General features: G+C 39.4%; 2 protein-coding genes and 1 pseudogene across 3 annotated transcripts; 1 reads left to right on the top strand and 2 right to left on the bottom strand.

Moving 5' to 3' along the window:
- Positions 1-6,030: 6,030 nt before the first annotated feature.
- Positions 6,031-6,130, bottom strand: LOC113333392 (annotated as a pseudogene).
- Positions 6,131-14,535: 8,405 nt separating this feature from the next.
- LOC113332820 lies at positions 14,536-15,432 on the top strand. The gene has a single exon (XM_026579326.1). It carries the CDS (start codon positions 14,536-14,538, stop codon positions 15,430-15,432), a length of 897 nt encoding a protein of 298 aa, XP_026435111.1.
- Positions 15,433-19,039: 3,607 nt separating this feature from the next.
- Positions 19,040-20,919, bottom strand: LOC113332999. 2 transcript variants are annotated; one of them, XM_026579483.1, is made up of 4 exons: positions 20,752-20,919; positions 20,625-20,659; positions 19,663-20,195; positions 19,040-19,579 (listed from the first exon to the last, which is right to left on the bottom strand). In XM_026579483.1, the coding sequence occupies exons 3-4, from the start codon at positions 19,999-20,001 to the stop codon at positions 19,193-19,195; spliced, it is 726 nt and encodes a 241-aa protein (XP_026435268.1). In that variant the 5' UTR covers positions 20,002-20,195; positions 20,625-20,659; positions 20,752-20,919; the 3' UTR covers positions 19,040-19,192. The 2 variants fall into 2 exon arrangements, with proteins under 2 accessions (XP_026435268.1, XP_026435267.1); XM_026579482.1 differs by having other exon boundaries at positions 20,532-20,659.
- Between the last annotated feature and the right edge of the window lie 717 nt (positions 20,920-21,636).

Below are 21,636 nucleotides of genomic sequence, written 5' to 3' on the forward strand. Positions count from 1 at the left end.
ATTATGAAAACCGGTGGGTTTATTATGGAAACCCACTTGGCTTAATACGGAAGCCCAAATCGGTTTATTGTAGAAACCAACTTGGCTTATTATTGAATCCCAAAGGTACATGGGTAATAAGATCTTAATAAAAGAGGTTAAGATTCTTATGGAATAATTGTTGTAGATAATTATTAAATATTATTTAATATAATTGTAAGATCCTAACAGAAGGAGGATAATTATCTTAAGTAGTTATCATAATTACTCAAGATAACAATTATTTAAGATAAATATGGATTATGATAAGTATTAGAGAGAATAACAAATATTATCATGAATCTGGTTGTTATTTGGGATTTATACAGATGGGGGAAGTTATTTGGATAACTATTGAAACCCTAAAACTATATCTCCTTCTACCTATATATAGAGGCTAAATCTCAACTCAAAAGGTACAGAATTCTATTCTTTTCACCACAATACACTTGCATAGAACATCCGCTGACTTTAGCATCAGAGTGTTTTTGCAGGTACCTCCACCTCTTTTGATCAATTTTTGGAGATTCTTCATCAACGATAGCGATTAGATCAACTTTCTCGCATCTCGAAGATTGTTGGGTGATCATTTTTGCACCAACATTTTTTGGCGCCGACCAAGGGGATCACAAGAGAAAAAGATCGTGCTCCCCTTTTTTGAGAAGTTTCCCGTCCAAGTATCTCGAGAATCAGGTTTTCAAAAGACGTTTGAAAAGGAAACAAGTCAGATCGCAACTTTTCTGAAAGTTGCAGAAAGTACAGCAACGTACCAGAAAGTTGCAGGAAGTTCCAAACACGATTCAGAAGTTGTAAAAAGCTTATGAACGCCTTAAGGGAGTTGCAGAATCTCTCTGAACGATTTCAGAAGGTTGTGGGAAGATCTAGGAAGTTCTTTAACTTTTCAGAAAGTTGCAGAACATCTTAGAACTTTTTCCCTAAAGTTGTAGGAAGCTGAGAACTTTTCTGAAGGTTGCAGAGAGTTTTAGAACTTTCCCGTGGAGTTGCGATAGATCCAGAAAAGTTTCTGAACACCTTAAGGGAGTTGCAGAAGATCCAAAAAAGTCGATGAAATTTCTGCCAAAGTTGCTGAAAGAAAAGTTAAAAGAAAAGAGAAATATATGGATGCTACAAGTGCAAATCAACCTGAGATGGATGTAGATGTACCCACTGGAAATCAATCAAATCATCAAGCAAGCGCTCCAACTTTGAGAAGTGTTGTTGTACAAAACAATGATGAAAGGGACGGGATAGAGACGTCGATATTGTCATCGATATCTGCTTCTCGATCTCGATCTGAGAGATCTTTTCCAAGGTTCAGGGAGAGCAACGTTCCGCTGCGTAGATCACCACCTCCAACCGTTAGCAGAAGCTTCCATGAGCGACGACAGGATGATATATCTAACAGAGGAGTACGTCCTCGAGTGAATAGTCCACCAGCTGAACGAATCAACGCCCCACCTGTTGTACAAGCCAATGTCCGACCTGCTGCTCAAGTCACTATCCCACCAGCGGTACAAGCCAATGTCCGACCTGCTGCTCAAGTCACTATCCCACCAGCGGTACAAGCCAATGTCCAACCTGCGGCACAAGTTAATAACCCACGGGTTACACAAATTAACAACCAGCAGGTGACGCCTATTGACTTAACAGTAAGGGAGCGATTGCAAGAGCTCGAAAGAGAGAACAAGCGACTCAGAATCGCACTTGACAAAATATGGGAGGACGAAGAAGCAACCATCCCTCATTCGGGAAGTGAAAGACCATACCGTCACCGAGAGCATGGCAATCCACACAGATGGAATGAACTTCCTGACGATCGTCGTCAAAGTAGCCAAAGCAACTAAAGAAGATAGGAGGACGTCAGAGACGATTACCAGAGTCGTGATCACCATGATGACGGCTATTACGATCGATATGACAACAATAACGATCGTTACTATGCAGCCGAGCGGGGTAGACATGAAGGTACAAGTCGTGTGAAGCATAGACGGAGGGTCGATCGCAATAATGATCGTCACTCAAAGAATTCTAGACATGAGAAGGAGCGTCCAAGAAAGAGGACAGAGCTCTCCAGAAATGAACGAATACGCAGAGAAACTAAAAGTGGCTCAGAGAAAGACGAAGAGTTCAGCAGAAAAAGGCTTAGCGATATGATTGACGAGTTGTTAACACAGTAGCAATCCAAAGATGAAGAGCAACAAATCTTATCCATGAAGAAGTCTATGGACTCCCCATTCGTCGAGAAAATAAGGCGATTCCGCCCACCCTCAAATTTCAAGAATCCTCAGTTCAAGGATTTTTTTGACGGCAAGAATGGAAATCCGGTGGAGCACGTCCAGCGTTTTCAAGCCTCTATGAGTTTTTGGGGATACATCGACGAGCTTCTGTGTAGAACATTCCCAAAAACCTTGACGGGTAAGGCTCTAACTTGGTTCTCTCATTTAGAGTCTAATTCCATCAAGAATTTTGGAATGATGTCAGACATGTTCTTCGAGCAGTACAAGATTAACCTCGGAAGCAAGAAGGGAAGAAGTCATTTATTCTTTTTGCATGGTGAACCTGGCGAAAGTCTAAGTGATTTTAACATTAGGTTCCGTCAGGAAGTAAGCGAAGTTGGAAAAGTTGATGAGAGTATCGTAATAGAAGCATACAAAAATGCATTGGAGTATGATGAGTTCGGAATTTATAATTCATAAACAGTCCAACCAGTTGGAAGCCTCAGAGAGCTGTATGACAGTTCTGATAGGTAAGCTAAGGCAGAGAAAGAAAAGAAAGCAAAATTGTCGCGGGCAGCAAAAAGGACAATGGTCGAGGGACCGGCGAAACCGAAACAACAATTTGAAGGTAATACCAAACATGAGTCATGAAGGTCTGATAGGCACATTTTTGTGTCTTATATAATCTCAATTGTATATATTATTAGTGCTCGATTTTATATTTATTATGGTTTTTATGTCCCTGTAGGTATTTTTGGAGAAATAAGCTTTTGCGGCGAAATTGGCTAAAAACGTGGTTTTTGCGCTCGTGGGAGAAAATTACTATACAGACTCTCACTTTGGATAAGGGGTAACCTAATTACTAAGGGGTGACCCATTTCCAGGCATCTGCTAAAGGGAGACCAGCCACAGATAAGGGGGAGGTCACTTTCTTCCCAAATTCAAATAAAAAAATTGGCGGGAAAATTTTGTTCACGTCTGCATGATTTTTGGGTGATTATTCGAACGAGTTCCAGAGCGATTCAATGGTTGAAATTGATTGGGTTTACTCCCTAGGCCTAAGCAGGCCTGGTGAAGTCTTTTGTTTGAACCCAAATTGGCTAGAATAGCCGGAAAAAGAAATAGAAGTCAAGTTATACACGGTTTGTTGTTGGACTTATTTTTGGAATTCCAGGAAGACTAAAGGCAAGAAAATATTCCCAAAGATACATATCTATCTAAGGAAGAGTTTGAGATAAGTTGGAAAGCTCAGAAATGCGTGAAACAATTTTGGGAAGAGATTATTGCCGTAACTGCCAAGGAAGGAAAGAAGAGATTTCGAGGAGTTTTGGGGAGATTAAATCGCTTTGTTGGCTATATATAAGTTGCTGGGAGTTCAAGGAAGAAGGTCGAACAGTTTGGGGAAAGTTTAGAACACCACAGAGTCGAGAAATCGAAGTTGCAGGAAGTCGAGTTCTGTTGCTGCTGCTGAAGAACACGAAGAACATTAGACCCTTCAGAGCAGTCTTTTATTCAACAACATATATTTTCTATCATTCCTGTAACAGTCTGCAACAATTATTACTGTTAGTATTTCTCTGTAACAGTGCTTTCTGTGACAATGCGTTTTGTAACAATTACAACTGTTACAAACACGCTGCTTCATACCTTCTCTTCTATTTAATCAACTTTTGGGAACAAACATGTATTTTGAGCACCTGAATAATATGAGAAGCTAAACCCCTTAGCCGAGGCGATGGAGGAAGCCATTGTTCCATGAAAAGTGGTATATTTCTATTTTAATTAATTCTTGCAATTTATTTTATGATTATTTGCATGGAACTAATATTGGAAAATTGATTTTTATTGAATGATTGTGATCCGTTTTGATGGAGCATGCTTAGTTTAAGACATTTGATGTTTCATGCTTGATTTATACAATTGTTACTTCAAAAATCTACTAGAGTCAATAAATTAGAATCACTTTAAACGCAAAGAATTACATGAATATTGATTAGGTTAAATCACTTAATTGGTCAATGGTGGAATCCTGAGTCTTGGTGCTTTTTATAATCTTGATAACAACAACTTCTTAAGTTTTCTATTGAGTTTGAATCTAAAATCGAATCTTCACAAGTCTGAGTGAACGATACTTTACTACCACTTTCTACAACAACATAAAAATCACATCAATTTTTGGCGCCGCCGACGCGGATTTTTGTTTAGGTTAGGGTTTTAGATTTATTTTAGGTTTTGTTTTTGTTTTTAGTTTTATTCTTCTTGTTCTATTTTACGTTTTTGGGTATTTGTCTATTTATTGCAGGTTTTGAATCAAAAAGAAATTGGAGACTAAAGACCTTGGGGATTGAAACAAGAGACAAAGCGAAAAGAACTGAAAATAAGACAATTTTATTTTTGTTTAAATTTTAGGATTTTGTTTATTTCTTCATTTTTTAGAAACAACTGTATTAGGGTTTATTTTTAATTTTTGTAATTTTTCTTTTCTTTTTGGACACTTTGGACTTTAAACTTTGGGACATTATTTTAAACCCTACGGAACGGTAGTTTAAATATGAATTGTGTGCAGAGAAGGACGGCGATTACGATATCGCCTCGGCCGCTCGGGTTCGTACATGACATAGAAGTTGTGGCCCGAGTCGACTTCAGCGGTTCTTTGCCCGTCTGGAACGGGAGGTAAGATTCTAAACACCCGCAAATCTCCTATCAGCGGGTTTATTGTATTCCTTCGGTTGCATATATGTTGAGGACTTGAAAACGGATGCTTTAATTTCCTAGTAAAGGGAAAGGACTGGCCATACAAGATAAGGGTTCGGATTTCATCACCGTTCTCTTCTTGCCCGCCTTAGGAAAACGAAACCAAACGCGAACCTAAGCCTAAATTTGTGACTAGAACGAGACCTATAGGGTAACAATCTCAATAGGAAAGTCGTTCGAAAAATATTGGTTACTCTGTTGAGCATATTTCGAAGTTCATGATGGTTTCTGTGAGTTGAATGCGTGACTGCGCCGCCTTGTAATACCAGTGAGGCCTTGGGTATCAAAGCTCCATCGAGCTTCCCTCGCCTCTATTAAACTTACTTTGACTCGGATTGATTCCAAAGGGGTTTGCTCAGATTATAACGAGTTCCTTTTCGAAAGAATGGAAGCTGGTCTAGAAACAATATAAGTGGAGCCATCATGCTTTTTGTTTGCTAGAAATCAATAGGTTTGATTTGGTTGAGTCAGCCTTGTTTTGTGATTGCATAAAATTCCCCACCTTATTCTTTTGCATGCCTGAACGTAAAAGAGACGCCCTAGGTATATTTTTTAAAGACAAACCTAATAGTTCTAAGCGTCTCGATTGCCTCAATTTAGAAATCCCGATTCTTGAAGATTCCGTTTTTGAACGTCCATTTGAGGAGAAAATCCCTGATATTCCAATAGTGCCAGAAATGGCAACTTTGAAAGATTTGTTGAAACCTACTAGGACTACTCGTCCCTCGTGTATCAGGTTATCTGAAACTGAAGCAAATTATGAACTTAAGCCTGGAACCTTACAGTTGCTCCCAATATTTTTAGGGAAAGAAAATGAAAACCCCTATTTCCATGTTAGGGACTTTGAGGAAATTTGTAGTACCCTAAAAATTAGAAACCTTGATGATGATGCTTTGAAACTCAGGTTATTCCCCTTTTCCTTGAAAGATAAAGCCAAATCGTGGCTTATATAGTTTGGCTTCCGGATCAATTGAAACATATGAACAACTTACATCTGCCTTTTTGAACAAGTTTTTCCCTAGGCACAAAACATCGTCTATTAGGACGCAAATCTGCACATTTTCTCAACAGGAGGGAGAATCCTTGTATAGGTATTTGGAAAGGTTCAATGATATATTAGCCCAATGTCCTCATCATGGTTTAGAAAAGTTTAGGTTATTTCAGATCCTTTATGAGGGTTTAGATTATCCCACTACAACCACAGTAGAATCTATGTGTACAGGTGGGTTTGAAAACCAAACAGTTGATGATGCGATGACATATTTGCATGAAATCGCCGAAAAGACCCAACAATGGGAAAGTAATAGGGGACCCCAGAAAACAATTCTTCTAGGCAGAGGAAACATTAATAGGGTAGAAGGAAACTTTGAATCAGATGCCAAAATTGCTGCTATAGCGAAAAGGTTAGAAGATTTAGAAGTGGGTCACACTAGTGGTAGATTAGAGCCTTTTTGGGAAGGCCAGAATAATGAAGTGCAAGCCAATGCTCTCTATAATAACACTGGATTCGATAATCGTTAAAAGTTTGACCCATATTCAGAAACCTATAATCCTGGTTGGAGAAACCATCTGAACCTTTCGTGGTCTAAAGGCCGAAGTCAAGGTCAGTTTAGTAATTCTAATGCTCCCCCAGGTATTGGTTCAGATAAGAACTCTTCAGGTCAGTTTCAGAACTCTTTAGAGAATAGAATGACGAGCTTAGAGGAATCTCTTAGTATATTATGAAAGAGCCAGGATATGTTAGCACAGAGACATGACATGTTAGTAAAGAGCCAAGTTAGTTTTCAACAGGAAACCAAGCAGAACTTTCAAACTAATGCTCAAACTCTTTCGAAGTTAGAACTTCAAGTCGGTCAAATAGCTAAGACCTTAAGTGAGAGAGATAACGGAAGGTTCCCTAGTCAGACTAATCCAAATCCTAGAGGAGTTCATGAAGTAGGTACAAAATCATCACATCAATTGAATGTTGTTAGAACCCTTAAGAGTGGTAGAGTAGTAGACAATCAGGTATCCATGCCCGATAGTGAGCATACTGTAGTTCACCCCTCAGGACCAACCATAGCTGAGGAGACGTATAAAGTTTCTGATTATGTCAATTCGTTTCCTGAGAGGCCCTATTTTATGCCTAGAGCCCCATTTACAAATCTATTAGTACCAACAAAGAGTGAATCCAACTTTAATGACATAATGGAGGCTTTTAGGAAAGTTACCATAAACCTTCTGTTACTAGAAGCAATTAGGAAACTTCCAGCTTATGCCAAGTTTCTTAAGGATATGTGTACGCGAAAGAGAAAGCTTAATGTCCCTAAAAAAGCCTTTTTGGATAGTCATGTAAGTTCGATAATTCAGAACCCCACAACTCCTAAATATAAAGACCCAAGTGCACCTACCACTGCTTGTACGATAGGAAAACACAGGGTACACAAAGCTTTACTTGACTTAGGAGCCAGTGTGAACTTACTCCCATACCATGTGTACTTAAATCTAGGGCTCGGTGAATTGAAACCTACCAAGATAACATTGCAGTTAGCTTATATGTCTGTCAAGATTCCTCGTGGTGTGATAGAATATGTTTTTATTGAGGTCGACAAGTTTATTTATCCTGTGGATTTAGTGGTCTTAGATACCCAACCTGTCCCTGACCCAGAGAACCAGATACCTGTGATTTTAGGTCGCCCATTTTTAGCTACGTCTAATGCGATCATAAATTTTCGAAATAGTATTATGAATCTATCTTTTGGTAATATGACTATTGAGTTGAATATTTGTAATGTCAATAAGTTACATTCTGAGCTAGATGACACGTGCATTTAAGAGGTGAACATGATAGGAACCTTAATTCAGGAGTCATTACCAAACCTCATATCGGAAGATCCATTAGCGAGTTGTCTAGCCCACTTTAGCATGGATTTCGACGAAGATAGCAACATTGAACAAGTGAATGCTATGTTGGATTCTATTCCTATGTTAGATACTGATAAATGGAAAGCTAGGTTCGAATCATTACTAGATTTTGAGTCTACCTTAATCCCTTGTTTAGAAGAGCCTCTTAAGTTGGACCCTAAATCTGCATTTTTAGGGCCATCTAAGACTTTGCCTGTGATTATAGCATCCGATCAGGACAGCAGGCCAGAAATCGTGCTTCAAGACAATAAGGAAACTCTAGGGTTGACCATACAGGATATCAAACATATAAGTCCTACAACTAGTATACCTCAAAAGAATTTAGAGGATGAACCACCTGATTATAACTCAGAGAAAGCAATTGACCTTTTTCAGAAACCTGATGGTCTAGAAATTAGGAATATTATGACTAGTCTATCTAGAGACACCCAATATTCTAAGTTTGGGGGTAGTGATCGTCAATTATCCCCAGTAGAAGTCCATAACTTGGGACTCGATCCTAGTGCTTATGAGGTATCACTTGAGTCTATTCAGACTCCACAGCCTGATCCTCCTGATACTGTTCAGAAGGAAATCCAGATATTAAAGCCCCGTTGTTCGGATGAATCTGTTTTTCAAGACACTCATATGAAGCCCAATTGGGCGCCCCAAAGAGTCGAGAAATCGAAGTTGCGGGAAGTCGAGTTCTGCTGCTGCTGCTGAAGAACACGAAGAACATTAGACCCTTCAGAGCAGTATTTTATTCAACAACATATATTTTCTATCATTCCTGTAACAATCTGCAACAATTATTAGTATTAGTATTTCTCTGTAACAGTGCTTTATGTGACAGTGCGTTTTGTAACAACTACAACTGTTACAAACACGCTGCTTCATACCTTCTCTTCTATTTAATCAACTTTTGGGCAACAAACATGTATTTTGAGCACCTGAATAATATGAGGAGATAAACCCCTTAGCCGAGGCGACGGAGGAAGCCATTGTTCCATGAAAAGTGGTATATTTCTATTTTAATTAATTCTTGCAATTTCTTTTATGATTATTTGCATGGAACTAATATTGGAAAATTGATTTTTATTGAATGATTGTGATCCGTTTTGATGGAGCATGCTTAGTTTAAGACAGGAGGGAGAATCCTTGTATAGGTATTTGGAAAGGTTCAATGATCTATTAGCCCAATGTCCTCATCATGGTTTAGAAAAGGTTAGGTTAGTTCAGATCCTTTATGAGGGTTTAGATTATCCCACTACAACCACAATAGAATATATGTGTACAGGTGGGTTTGAAAACCAAACATTTCATGATGCGATGACATATTTGCATGAAATCGCCGAAAAGACCCAACAATGGGAAAGTAATAGGGGACCCCAGAAAACAATTTTTCTAGGCAGAGGAAACATTAATAGAGTAGAAGGAAACTTTGAATCAGATGCCAAAATTGCTGCTATAGTGAAAAGGTTAGAAGCTTTAGAAGTGGGTCACACTAGTGGTAGATTAGAGCCTTTTTGGGAAGGCCAGAATAATGAAGAGAAAGCCAATGCTCTCTATAATAACACTAGATTCGATAACCGTCAGAAGTTTGACCCATATTCAGAAACCTATAATCCTGGTTGGAGAAACCATCCGAACCTTTCATGGTCTAAAGGCCGGAGTCAAGGTCAGTTTAGTAATTCTAATGCTCCCCTAGGTTTTGGTTCAGATAAGAAATCTTCAGGTCAGTTTCAGAACTCTTTAGAGAATAGAATGACAAGCTTAGAGGAATCTCTTAGTATATTAAGAAAGAGCCAGGATATGTTAGCACCGAGCCAGGACATGTTAGTAAAGAGCCAAGTTAGTTTTCAACAGGAAACCAAGCAGAACTTTCAAATTAATGCTCAAACTCTTGCTAAGTTAGAACTTCAAGTCGGTCAAATAGCTAAGACCTTAAGTGAGAGAGATAACGGAAGGTTCCCTAGTCAGACTAATCCAAATCCTAGAGGAGTTCATGAAGTAGGTACAAAATCATCACATCAGTTGAATGATGTTAGAACCCTTAAGAGTGGTAGAGTAGTAGACAATCAGGTAACCATGCCCGATAGTGAGCATATTGTAGTTAACCCCTCATGACCAACCATAGATGAGGAGACGGATAAAGTTTCTGATGATGTCAATTCGGTTCCTGAGAGGCCCTATTTTATGCCTAGAGCCCCATTTCCACAGCTATTAGTACCAACAAAGAGTGAATCCAACTTTAATGACATAATGGAGGTTTTTAGGAAAGTTACCATAAACCTTCTGTTACTAGAAGTAATTAGGCAACTTCCAGCTTATGCAAAGTTTCTTAAGGATATGTGTACGCGAAAGTGAAAGCTTAGTGTCCCTAAAAAAGCCTCTTTAGCTAGTCATGTAAGTTCGTTCATTCAGAACCCCACAAATCCTAAATATAAATACCCAGGTGCACCTACCATTGCTTGTACGATATGAAAACACAGGGTACACAAAGCTTTACTTGACTTAGGAGCCAGTGTGAACTTACTCCCATACCATGTGTACTTAAAGCTAGGGCTCGGTGAATTGAAACCTACCAAGATAACATTGCAGTTAGTTGATATGTCTGTCAAGATTCCTCGTGGTGTCATAGAAGATGTTCTTATTGAGGTCGACAAGTTTATTTATCCTGTGGATTTCGTGGTCTTAGATACCCAACCTGTCCCTGACTCAGAGAACCAGATACCTGTGATTTTAGGTCGCCCATTTTTAACTACGTCTAATGCGATCATAAATTGTCGAAATGGTATTATGAATCTATGTTTTGGTAATATGACTATTGAGTTGAATATTTTTAATGTCAATAAGCTACATTCTGAGCTAGATGACACGTGCATTTAAGAGGTGAACATGATAGGAACCTTAATTCAGGAGTCATTACCAAACCTCATATCGGAAGATCCATTAGCGAGTTGTCTAGCCCACTTTAGCATGGATTTCGACGAAGATAGCAACATTGAACAAGTGAATGCTATGTTGGATTCTATTCCTATGTTAGATACTGATAAATGGAAAGCTAGGTTCGAATCATTACTAGATTTTGAGTCTACCTTAATCCCTTGTTTAGAAGAGCCTCTTAAGTTGGACCCTAAATCTGCATTTTTAGGGCCATCTAAGACTTTGCCTGTGATTATAGCATCCGATCAGGACAGCAGGCCAGAAATCGTGCTTCAAGACAATAAGGAAACTCTAGGGTTGACCATACAGGATATCAAACATATAAGTCCTACAACTAGTATACCTCAAAAGAATTTAGAGGATGAACCACCTGATTATAATTCAGAGAAAGCAATTGACCTTTTTCAGAAACCTGATGGTCTAGAAATTAGGAATATTATGACTAGTCTATCTAGAGACACCCAATATTCTAAGTTTGGGGGTAGTGATCGTCAATTATCCCCAGTAGAAGTCCATAACTTGGGACTCGATCCTAGTGCTTATGAGGTATCACTTGAGTCTATTCAGACTCCACAGCCTGATCCTCCTGATACTGTTCAGAAGGAAATCCAGATATTAAAGCCCCGTTGTTCGGATGAATCTGTTTTTCAAGACACTCATATGAAGCCCAATTGGGCGCCCCAAATAAATCCAGTTGTCTTGCAAGAAATTTTCAATGAGGTTGTGCTCCTTATGTTATTTTTTCTGATCATGTGCAGTTGTTTCATATTAGTGGCAGTTTTATTTGGTTTTGATGACCCACAGTTATTTCGACTACTGATATATGATTTGAAAGGTAACTAGCCATTTTATGAAACTTGATGTCTGGATGAAGACTTTAAACTTAACACTTCTTGGGAGGTAACCCAATCTCATGCAACACGGTAATATCTTTCCTTAACTCTTTTGCTTCATTGGTAACAGTTTCTCCTTGTTCATGCTTTTAATTTCATCTTTAGAACATTGAGGACAATGTTAGATTTAAGTTTGGGGGTATGGGAGAAACTTTTTAGTTGCATTAATAAACTCCAGAGCCTAGAAATTTATGCATATTAAGGATCACACTAACTAATCTAAGTGGATGGAAGCATTTTGGTTGTAGGAGTTGAGGAACCAATCTGATTAGATGGCAACATCTAAAGAGTCTATTCATAAAAGCACAGAGATCAGTTGTTAGGAATAACATGATAGTTTCACCATATCTCGTTGAGTCCTTTTCACTTCATTTTGATGTTGTTTTGTTTTTAAACTATGTTTCTCTAAGTGATTAGGTGGGGCTCACGATTCAAGTTGTTATCAATGCTAGGGTGAATTAGAGTGATTGAGATACCATGAAAAAAAAAGTTGAAAAAGAAAAAGAAAAAAAAAATTGAGACCGGACCATTTGACCAAAAGGTAAATTCAATAAAGTCGACCACTGGTACCCTTGTATATGCCAGTTGTGTTGACCTAGAGTTAGGTTATCGACCAATGGTACCCTTGTATATGCCAGTGTGTTGATATTAGTCAGACTAGTATCTCAATCCATTAGAATAGGTTCATTTTGGCGGAGGCCTTCAGACAGATATGGGAAACGCCGTTCACTTAGTAAACATCAAAACCATCTATGTTTTTCTCTATATCCATCTTCTTGATCTATCCATGTGATTAGTTTTGACTCCGGATATTGATGTCCATAGTGCGACTATCTGAGTAGAGCTCTGTCACTTATATATGAATTTTAGTATGCTTGAGTGCAAACTCGTGTACAACAATTGGAATTTCGCATCAGGGTACTTCCTCCTATAGTCAATAAGTATTCCAACCAAGGAGATTCTTTAGTGCTTTCCAAGGTTCTGCGTAGATAGCTAGGATCTGGAGTATAAAGGTTTTGTGGGTATACCTCTGGTAAGCCCTCCCGAGACTATAACTCGGCCACTAGGGCCACCTAGGGATTTAAAGGCTTATTGCATACGCTAAATGCAATCGACGATGACTGCGACAGTGAGTTAGGATTTTATTTTCTATTTTAGATTTGCTCGAGGACTAGCAAATAATAAGTTTGGGGGTATTTGATAGGCACATTTTTGTGTCTTATATAATCTCAATTATAGATATTATTAGTGCTCGATTTTATATTTATTATGGTTTTTAATGTCCCTGTAGGTATTTTTGGAGAAATAAGCTTTTGCGGCGAAATTGGCTAAAAACGTGTTTTTGCCCTCGTGGGAGAAAATTACTATACGGACTCTCACTTTGGATAATGGGTAACCTAATTACTAAGGGGTTCCAGGCATCTGCTAAAGGGAGACCATCCACAGATAAGGGGGAGGTCACTTTCTTCCCAAATTCAAATAAAAAAATTGGCGGGAAAATTTTGTTCACGTCTGCATGATTTTTGGGTGATTATTCGATCGAGTTCCAGAGCGATTCAATGGCTGAAATTTATTGGGTTTACTCCCTAGGCCTAAACAGGCCTGGTGAAGTCTTTTGTTTGAACCCAAATTGGCTAGAATAGCCGGAAAAATAAATAGAAGTCAAGTTATACACGGTTTGCTGTTGGACTTATTTTTGGAATTCCAGGAAGACTAAAGGCAAGAAACTCTTCCCAAAGATACATATCTATCTAAGGAAGAGTTTGACATAAGTTGGAAAGCTCAGAAACGCGTGAAACAATTTTGGGAAGAGATTATTGCCGTAACTGCCAAGGAAGGAAAGAAGAGATTTCGAGGAGTTTTGGGGAGATTAAATCGCTCTGTTGGCTATATATAAGTTCTGGGAGTTCAAGGAAGAAGATCGAACAGTTTGGGGAAAGTTTAGAACACCACAGAGTCGAGAAATCGAAGTTGCAGGAAGTCGAGTTCTGCTGCTGCTGCTGAAGAACACGAACAACATTAGACCCTTCAGAGCAGTCTTTTATTCAACAACATATATTTTCTATCGTTCCTGTAACAGTCTGCAACAATTATTACTGTTAGTATTTCTCTGTAACAGTGTTTTCTGTGACAGTGCGTTTTATAACAATTACAACTGTTACAAACACGCTGCTTCATACCTTCTCTTCTATTTAATCAACTTTTGGGCAACAAACATGTATTTTGAGCACCTAAATAATATGAGGAGCTAAACCCTTTAGCCGAGGCGACGGAGGAAGCCATTGTTCCATGAAAAGTGGTATATTTTTATTTTAATTAATTCTTGCAATTTCTTTTATGATTATTTGCATGGAACTAATATTGGAAAATTGATTTTTATTGAATGATTGTGATCCGTTTTGAAGGAGCATGCTTAGTTTAAGACTTTCGATGTTTCATGCTTGATGTATACAATTGTTACTTCAAAAATATACTAGAGGAAATAAATTAGAATCACTTTAAACGTAAAGAATTACATGAATATTGATTAGATTAAATCACTTAATTGGTCAATGGTGGAATCCTGAGTCTTGGTGCTTTTTATAATCTTGATAACAACAACTTCTAAGTTTTCTATTGAGTTTGAATCTAAAATCGAATCTTCACAAGTCTGAGTGAACGATACTTTACTACCACTTTCTACAACAACATAAAAACCACATCAAGGTCCTACAAGGAAGATGAGAAATGAAGAGGAGTCTCATAAGCCGCAAGAAAAACAAAAAGTAAGGTTTCCCTAGCTGAATATTGGACTTGGGGAACTTTTTAAGAAGATTAAAGACTCGATGCCCGTTCCGGAACTACTGCCAGTGGAAACAAGGGATAAGAGAGATAAGAATAAATATTTTGCTCATCATAAAGATCATGGGCACAATACAGATACTTGTCACACACTCGCAGCAGAAGTCCAAAAAATGATTGAAGAGGGAAAGCTGCAGCAATACGTGAAAAAGAATCCAACACAGGTCAACACACTGGCCAACACTCTAGATTTACGAGAGATTAGAGTGAGTCACGCAAGAGTTAATACAACTTCGATAAAGGCTCGGGAAAATGCTACACGATTAAAGTTACGTCATATTAATGATTGGAGAGTATCGAACAAGGTCGATTATGCCAGTCTGATTGGTACAAAGACTTTGGAAGAGGGGAAGACTGAGATTTCCTTTTCGAACGCTGATCTCGCTGGAGTATATCAAACACATAATGATGCAATCGTGATTCTAGCTCTCATTGGGATGTATAAGGTACGTCGAGTTCTGGTCGATACTGGAAGTTCAATTAACGTCATATTCTCGGGAGCATACTCTTCAATGAGTTTGAGAGAGATCCAAGTTGAAGCAGATGATAACCATATCATTGGATTTAGTAGGGAAACAATGACAGCAATAGTAAGGATTAATCTGCCTACGATGGTGGGAGGAAGGACGGTTATGCAATATTTCTCGTTGTTAGATTTTCGTGCACCCTACAACGCTATCTTAGGACGTGATTGGATCCATGCAACGAAGGCGGTAATTTCCACTGTCCACCAGTGCTTCAAGTTCATTACTCCAGCAGGGGTGATGAAAGTTAGAAGCGACCAGGTGGCATCTCATAAATGTCACGAAAGCGCAATGGAGGAGTATAGAAAGTCAGAACTAAAGGGTTCAGAAATACTCCAGGTTGAAAAGAAATTGTAGCAATCACAGTGACTCCCGACCTCTTATCAAGGAAGAGGAAAGGAAGGACCACCAACTATTGAGGAGTTGGTGGAAGTACAAATTGGGGATCAAAAAGAGAAAACAACGTTTATCGGAGCGGAATTACCGTTAGGCGAAAGTGAAAGCTTGATCACCCTGTTGAAAAATAATAAAGATTTCTTCGCTTGGAGTCTCAGGGACATGCCAGGTATTGATCCCGACATCGCGTGCCATCGGTTGAATATCAGTGAAGGATTTAAACCAGTAAGGCAGAAGCCACGAAAAATGGCTCCGGAATGGAACAAAGGTTGCTGAGGAGATTGACAGGATGTTAGAAGCAAGAATAATAAGACCTGTCAAGTATCCAGAATGCTTAGCAAATATTGTAGCAGTTCCGAAGAAAAACGGGAAAATCCGGGTATGTATTGATTTTACAAATTTAAATAAAGCATACCCAAGCGATCCTTTCCCAATGCCCAGGATTGTTGAATTGGTAGACGCTACCTCGGGATTTGGAAGATTGTCATTCATGGACGGTTTCTCTGGTTATAATCAAATTCCATTATATGAGGGAGATCAAGAACATACGACGTTCATAACAGACAAAGGGATATATTTTTACCTCGTTATGCCATTTGGTTTGAAGAACGCGGGAGCAACTTATCAACGTCTTGTGGATGAAATGTTCAAGGATATGATCGGGAGAACCATGGAAGTTTACATCGACGATATGGTGGTCAAGTCCAAAAAGAAGGAATCTCACCTTATGGACTTGAAAAGAACTTTCGATCGGCTTCGACAATATGAGATGAAGTTAAATCCAGCGAAGTGCTCTTTTGGACTCACATCTGGGAAATTTCTTGGGTATATGATGACACAAGGAGGAATTGAAGCCAATCCAGAACAAATTAGAGCAATCTTGAAGATGCCATCGCCAAGAAACAAAAAGGAAATACAAAGGCTTATTGGGAGATTAGCTGCGTTGAATAGATTTATTTCTCGGTCTTCAAACAAATGTAAGTCCTTTTTCCTAGCCTTAAATAAAGCTGAAAATTTTGATTGGAATGAGGAGTGTGAGCATGCCTTTAACGAAATAAAACAGTATTTAATCTCACCGCCAGTCCTCACAAGTCCAAAGACTGGCCAGACGGTCTACATCTATTTGACTGCAAGTGATTATGTTGTTAGTGCAATATTGTTTGTTCGAGAACCAGAGGAGAGGCCAGTCTATTTCGTTAGAAAATCACTAATAGATGCTGAGAATAGGTACTCAAAAATAGAGAAAATGGAATTAGCTCTTATGCATGCTGCAAGGCGTTTGAAACCATACTTCGAAGGTCGACGGCTCATCGTGCATATCGAGTACCCCTTAAAGAAAGTGTTAGGAAGAACCGATGATTCCAGCAGGATGGCTACTTGGGATACCTACCTTGGCGCATGTACCATCGACTATGAACCAAGGACGACATAGAAGGGACATGCGATAACATCATTGATGGCAGATTTCCCAGTAGATGACATTGTTGTTTCTGAATCCGTTCTTGAGGAGGAAATCTTGCAGGAAGCAGACAACATATTTCCAATCCCTTTGCCATGGGAACATGTTAAAGTAAGTAAGAAAGTCTCAAAGGTTTAAATGTACAAGCGAGTAATGAAGACTCAGTACCTATACCCGAAATCGACAGTGAAATATGGAAGATTTACACTGACGGATCAGCAAATGTCGATGGATCCGACGTTGGATGCGTTTTAATTTCCCCGGAAGGATTGTGGGTCGAAAAGGCTATTCGGTTAGGATTCGCAGCTTCAAACAATCAAGCTGAATACGAGGTTGTGATATCAGGATTGAAGACTTCACTTCACTTGGGGTCATTCTGACAACCGATTCAAAACTAGTAGCCAACCATTACACCGGAGCATATAAGGCCAGAAATGAAAGGTTGGCATCTTACTTGGAATATATACATGAAATCGCAAAGGAATTTGACGTATTTGATATTGAGCAAAAGCCAAGGCTAGAAAACAGGCATGCAGACACCCTAGCCTACTTGTCAGCAACAGTAGTATCGGATACAACACGGTATATCATAGTTGATTTCCAAGAGTTTCCCACCATTCACAACACCATCGACGCCGCACACAAAGTTTACGCCAATGGGAATAATTCTACCTTGTCTGAAGCCCAGAGTGATCTTATGGATATAGATGAGAGTAGCAGCGATCAACCTGAGGATTGGAGACAACCTTATGTTCGCTACCTACAAACGCAAGAACTGCCACATGATAAGAATCTGGCCGGGAAAATAACAAGGACTGCTTGGAGATACGCTCTTATTGAGGGAAAACTTTACAAGAAGTCAGTATCTATGGAACCATTCTTGCGATGCGTAACCCGAGAGATGGGGAAGCAATTATTAGCAGAAGCACATGAGGGGTGTTGCGGGAACCATTCTGGAGGTAGAAGTCTGGCGCACCTTTTTCTATCTCAAGGGTACTTTTGGCCCTATATGCAAAATGACGCGAAGGAATACACTCATAAATGCATGGCGTGTCAATTGCATGGACCTCTAATAAAGAGACCTGCAAACGAACTACATCTAGTTATGAGCCCATGGCCGTTCAGCAAATGGGGTTTGGATATTGTAGGTCCATTCCCCACGACACCTGGGGGCGTTAAATATTTATTAGTTGCAACTGATTATTTCACAAAGTGGGTGGAAGCAGTCGCACTAGTGAGAACGGAGGCGATTCATGTTCGCAAATTCATATGGGAGAATATCATTTGTAGGTTCGGCATGCCAGCGATGATAATTTCTGATAATGGGAAGCAGTTTGATTGTGAGATGATCAAATCATTGTGTGAAGGTTTGCACATTAAACATAATTTCTCGACTCCATATTATGCCCAAAGCAATGGACAGGCCGAGGCAACTAATAAGGTTATCCTAGATAACTTAAAGAAGACCTTGGATAAAGCTAAGGGAAGGTGGACAGAGTTCTTTCCTGGGGTTTTATGGGCATACAGAACAACACCAAGATGATCAATTGGGTTTTCTCCGTTTACACTGGCATACGGTACGGAAGCAGTACTGCCCGTAGAACTATTGGTTCCAACCATCAAGACTTTGGCGGAACGGTCGGGTCAAAACACAGAAATACTTTCAAAAAACAAGGAGTTGTTGGGAGAGGTCAGGGATGAAGCTTCGAGAAGTCTGGCAATATACCAGCAATCTATGAAGCAACTGTACAACAAAAAGGTACGAGAACGGACTTTTCTTCCTGGAGAGCAAGTTTTGAGAAGGACAAGACCTAAGTCATTAGATGGAGGTAGTGGTAAGCTAGGAGAGAATTGGGAAGGACCTTTCTTAGTGGATAGACCCGCTAGTGGTGGTGCTTATTCGTTAAGGAATATGAATGCAAGAGAAGAGCCCAAGCCATGGAATTCTTTCAACCTAAAAAATTATTTTCATTAATGTAGATCGTATTTCTTCAATAAACTATTTTTCTATAATTAAAGTGTACTTTCCAAGAGTTGAAGTAAATAATGATCAATGCGCCAGAGCAAGATTTATAAGCATAGATACTTCAGGATACAAGGAGAGTTAGAGAAAGTAAGCTGCCATTCCATTAAAGAAGGGAAAAAGAAACAAATTAAAAGTGACTGGTCACTAGGTCCTTGTGAAAATAATAAAGTACTCCTTGGTGCACAATAATGAGGAGCGCAATAAACAAAGCTAATGAGGAGCGCGATAATGAAACATCAAACTGGATGCCTAAGTTCATATGCTAGCCTAAGAAGAATGACAGAAAAAATTCTGAAAAAGCGCAGACAACTACTCTTCACGGTATTACTCCTCTTCCGGGTCGTAGTGCATATCATCGACGCCATCAACGACCTTTTCAGCATTGGAAGGAACAAAAACATAACTTCCAAGTCCTTCAGCTTTAAAGAGGCGCGATCGCGTTGCTTACGCATCAAATTCAAAGCATTGTCGGCCTCACGACTTTTTGCATGGAAGTCCTTGATTTGGCGCTTCAACTTATCATTCTCACGCTGGAGTTGGTACAAGGTAAGTTCATGAGCCTTCTCTTTCTTGTCTAAGACCTCATAATGGAGTTCTCCGACCCGCCGGACGAGTGAAAGACCCTGCGAAGAAAAGGATAAAGTAGTGTTGAGAACTCAGAAATTGGCAAGGAAACAAGACATAAATTGAATATTAAAACACATACGGCATAATGCTGTGATGCACGATCAAGAGCTTGTGGAATGTCGGTCATACGATCGTAGCAATGGCGATCTACTGGAAGCATGCTGGAGAGCATGATACCACGAGCGACGGTAGGATTCTGGATGGCAGAGTCTCCAATAGTCACCGCAGAGCCAGTCGATCTGTAAAAGGCTGGACGGGAAGGATCGTCTTCAAATGGCAGACGCTGCTGTGCTGCTGGCTTCGGGGAAGGCGTAGCAGGAGTGTATTCAGTTGACGAACAGGCAATTCTAGCTAGAGCATTGACGCTTCCGATTTCGTCTTCACTTATAGCTACTGTCAATTTATCCCCGGTATTCATGTTTGCATTAGGGATGGAAACGTTGTCAACCTTGTTAGCTCTTTGAAGGTTGAGTGGGAAATCTCTGATAGCTGATGGACGTTTGGTGGCACACTGTTTGCAGCCATCCCCTCGAGTTTTGGGATTCTGGCGGATAGGAACAGTTTTTTTTCAAATCGCCCTTGTGGTTAGGAGATCTGCTAGGAAAAGTCATACTGCAGGTTTCGAACTAGCTCAGCACCAGCTCTTAGAAGGATGTTAATGGTGCATTAGGGAAGCAAAATCAGAGGATGATCTTCGATATGGAAGACATTATAAAAGAAGAAAAGATGGGATATTTGAGAAGTAAGTTCTTAAACGAAGAATAAAATCTTCCTAACAGGCAAAGTAAAAGATGCATCACAATATCTAATAAAGGGATATATGTATGTATACCGAAGCCAGGGAGATTAAAAGAGGAAGAAGCAACCAAATAGAGGGTTATCTGTTGTATCGATGCCCCCATGCAGTGCGAAACAAAGTAATGATGAAAGAAAAAGTTTTTTTCATACCTTAATCGATATAGATCCTTGAGAAGATAATGATGCTGTATAAAAGACACAACCTTAATCGATATAGATCCTTGAGAAGATAAAAGACACAACCTTAATCGATATAGATCCTTGAGAAGATAATGATGCTGTATGAAAGACACAAGATCAAAGGATATTAAGTTGATTACTCCAGGTGTGAAAGAAATCATGCCAAAGAAAAGAATAAAGCCGCACTTACCCAAGGAAGCTGACAAGGGAAGAAGGATCACTGCAGATGTGGTTTGGTGATAATCATTCATCCATATTTATACAGGGGAAGAACGGTGGCGTACAAATAAAATAGACTAGGAATCTAAGAAGGAACAGATTTTCTTAGACTTCCAAGGTGATCAAATTCTTAAGTTCGTAAAGAACCAAATTCTTCCTAGCAGCGGTGGAAATCAAGACGTGAGGTGTACGCGACAAACCGAGATGTTAGCGTCGTCTCAGAATGGTCGCTTATCAAAGAAGTGACGTGGATATGATCCGGAGGGCACGTGTTTTCCTTGGGAATAAACACGTGGGTTTCTATCATAAGAGGAAGAAGTGGAATGATCCTATCAAAAGACTGTTGGAAGAGCTGTACAAGCCACATGAACACGCTGGGCTTGAGGTTTCACAATGACGGACGCCGCATTGGCCAGGAGTTTGAAGTGGTAAACAAAAGATAGTTTCACAAGGATTCAAACCCACAGTTTTATGCGGGATCAAGCTCTCGCTGGCCATGGAGTTCGGCGGTGGAAAGACACAATACGAAACGTACAATACTTGAATCGCATTAATATTGGGAAATACTGATATTTTACCAAGCCGTTCACTTATGGGAGAAGTAACACGAGGAGGAATCATGAGGAGACGTGTTCTTTTTGTGATAATATGGGAAGACATTAACACGTGGGGTCATGACTCATGTGATGGCAACAATGAGATTCCACAACGGTAGTGATATAACGACAAAAACGTGGGACATTAATTAGCTAAAGGAAGAGCACGATGATTTAACATGCCAACATATTTGATGTTTGGGCAATTATTTTTTGGAGGTTTAGGTACGTTATTGGTATTTAGGACGAATTTGATAATT

This window comes from Papaver somniferum, unplaced genomic scaffold, assembly GCF_003573695.1.
Source record: "Papaver somniferum cultivar HN1 unplaced genomic scaffold, ASM357369v1 unplaced-scaffold_132, whole genome shotgun sequence".
NCBI lineage: Eukaryota > Viridiplantae > Streptophyta > Magnoliopsida > Ranunculales > Papaveraceae > Papaver > Papaver somniferum.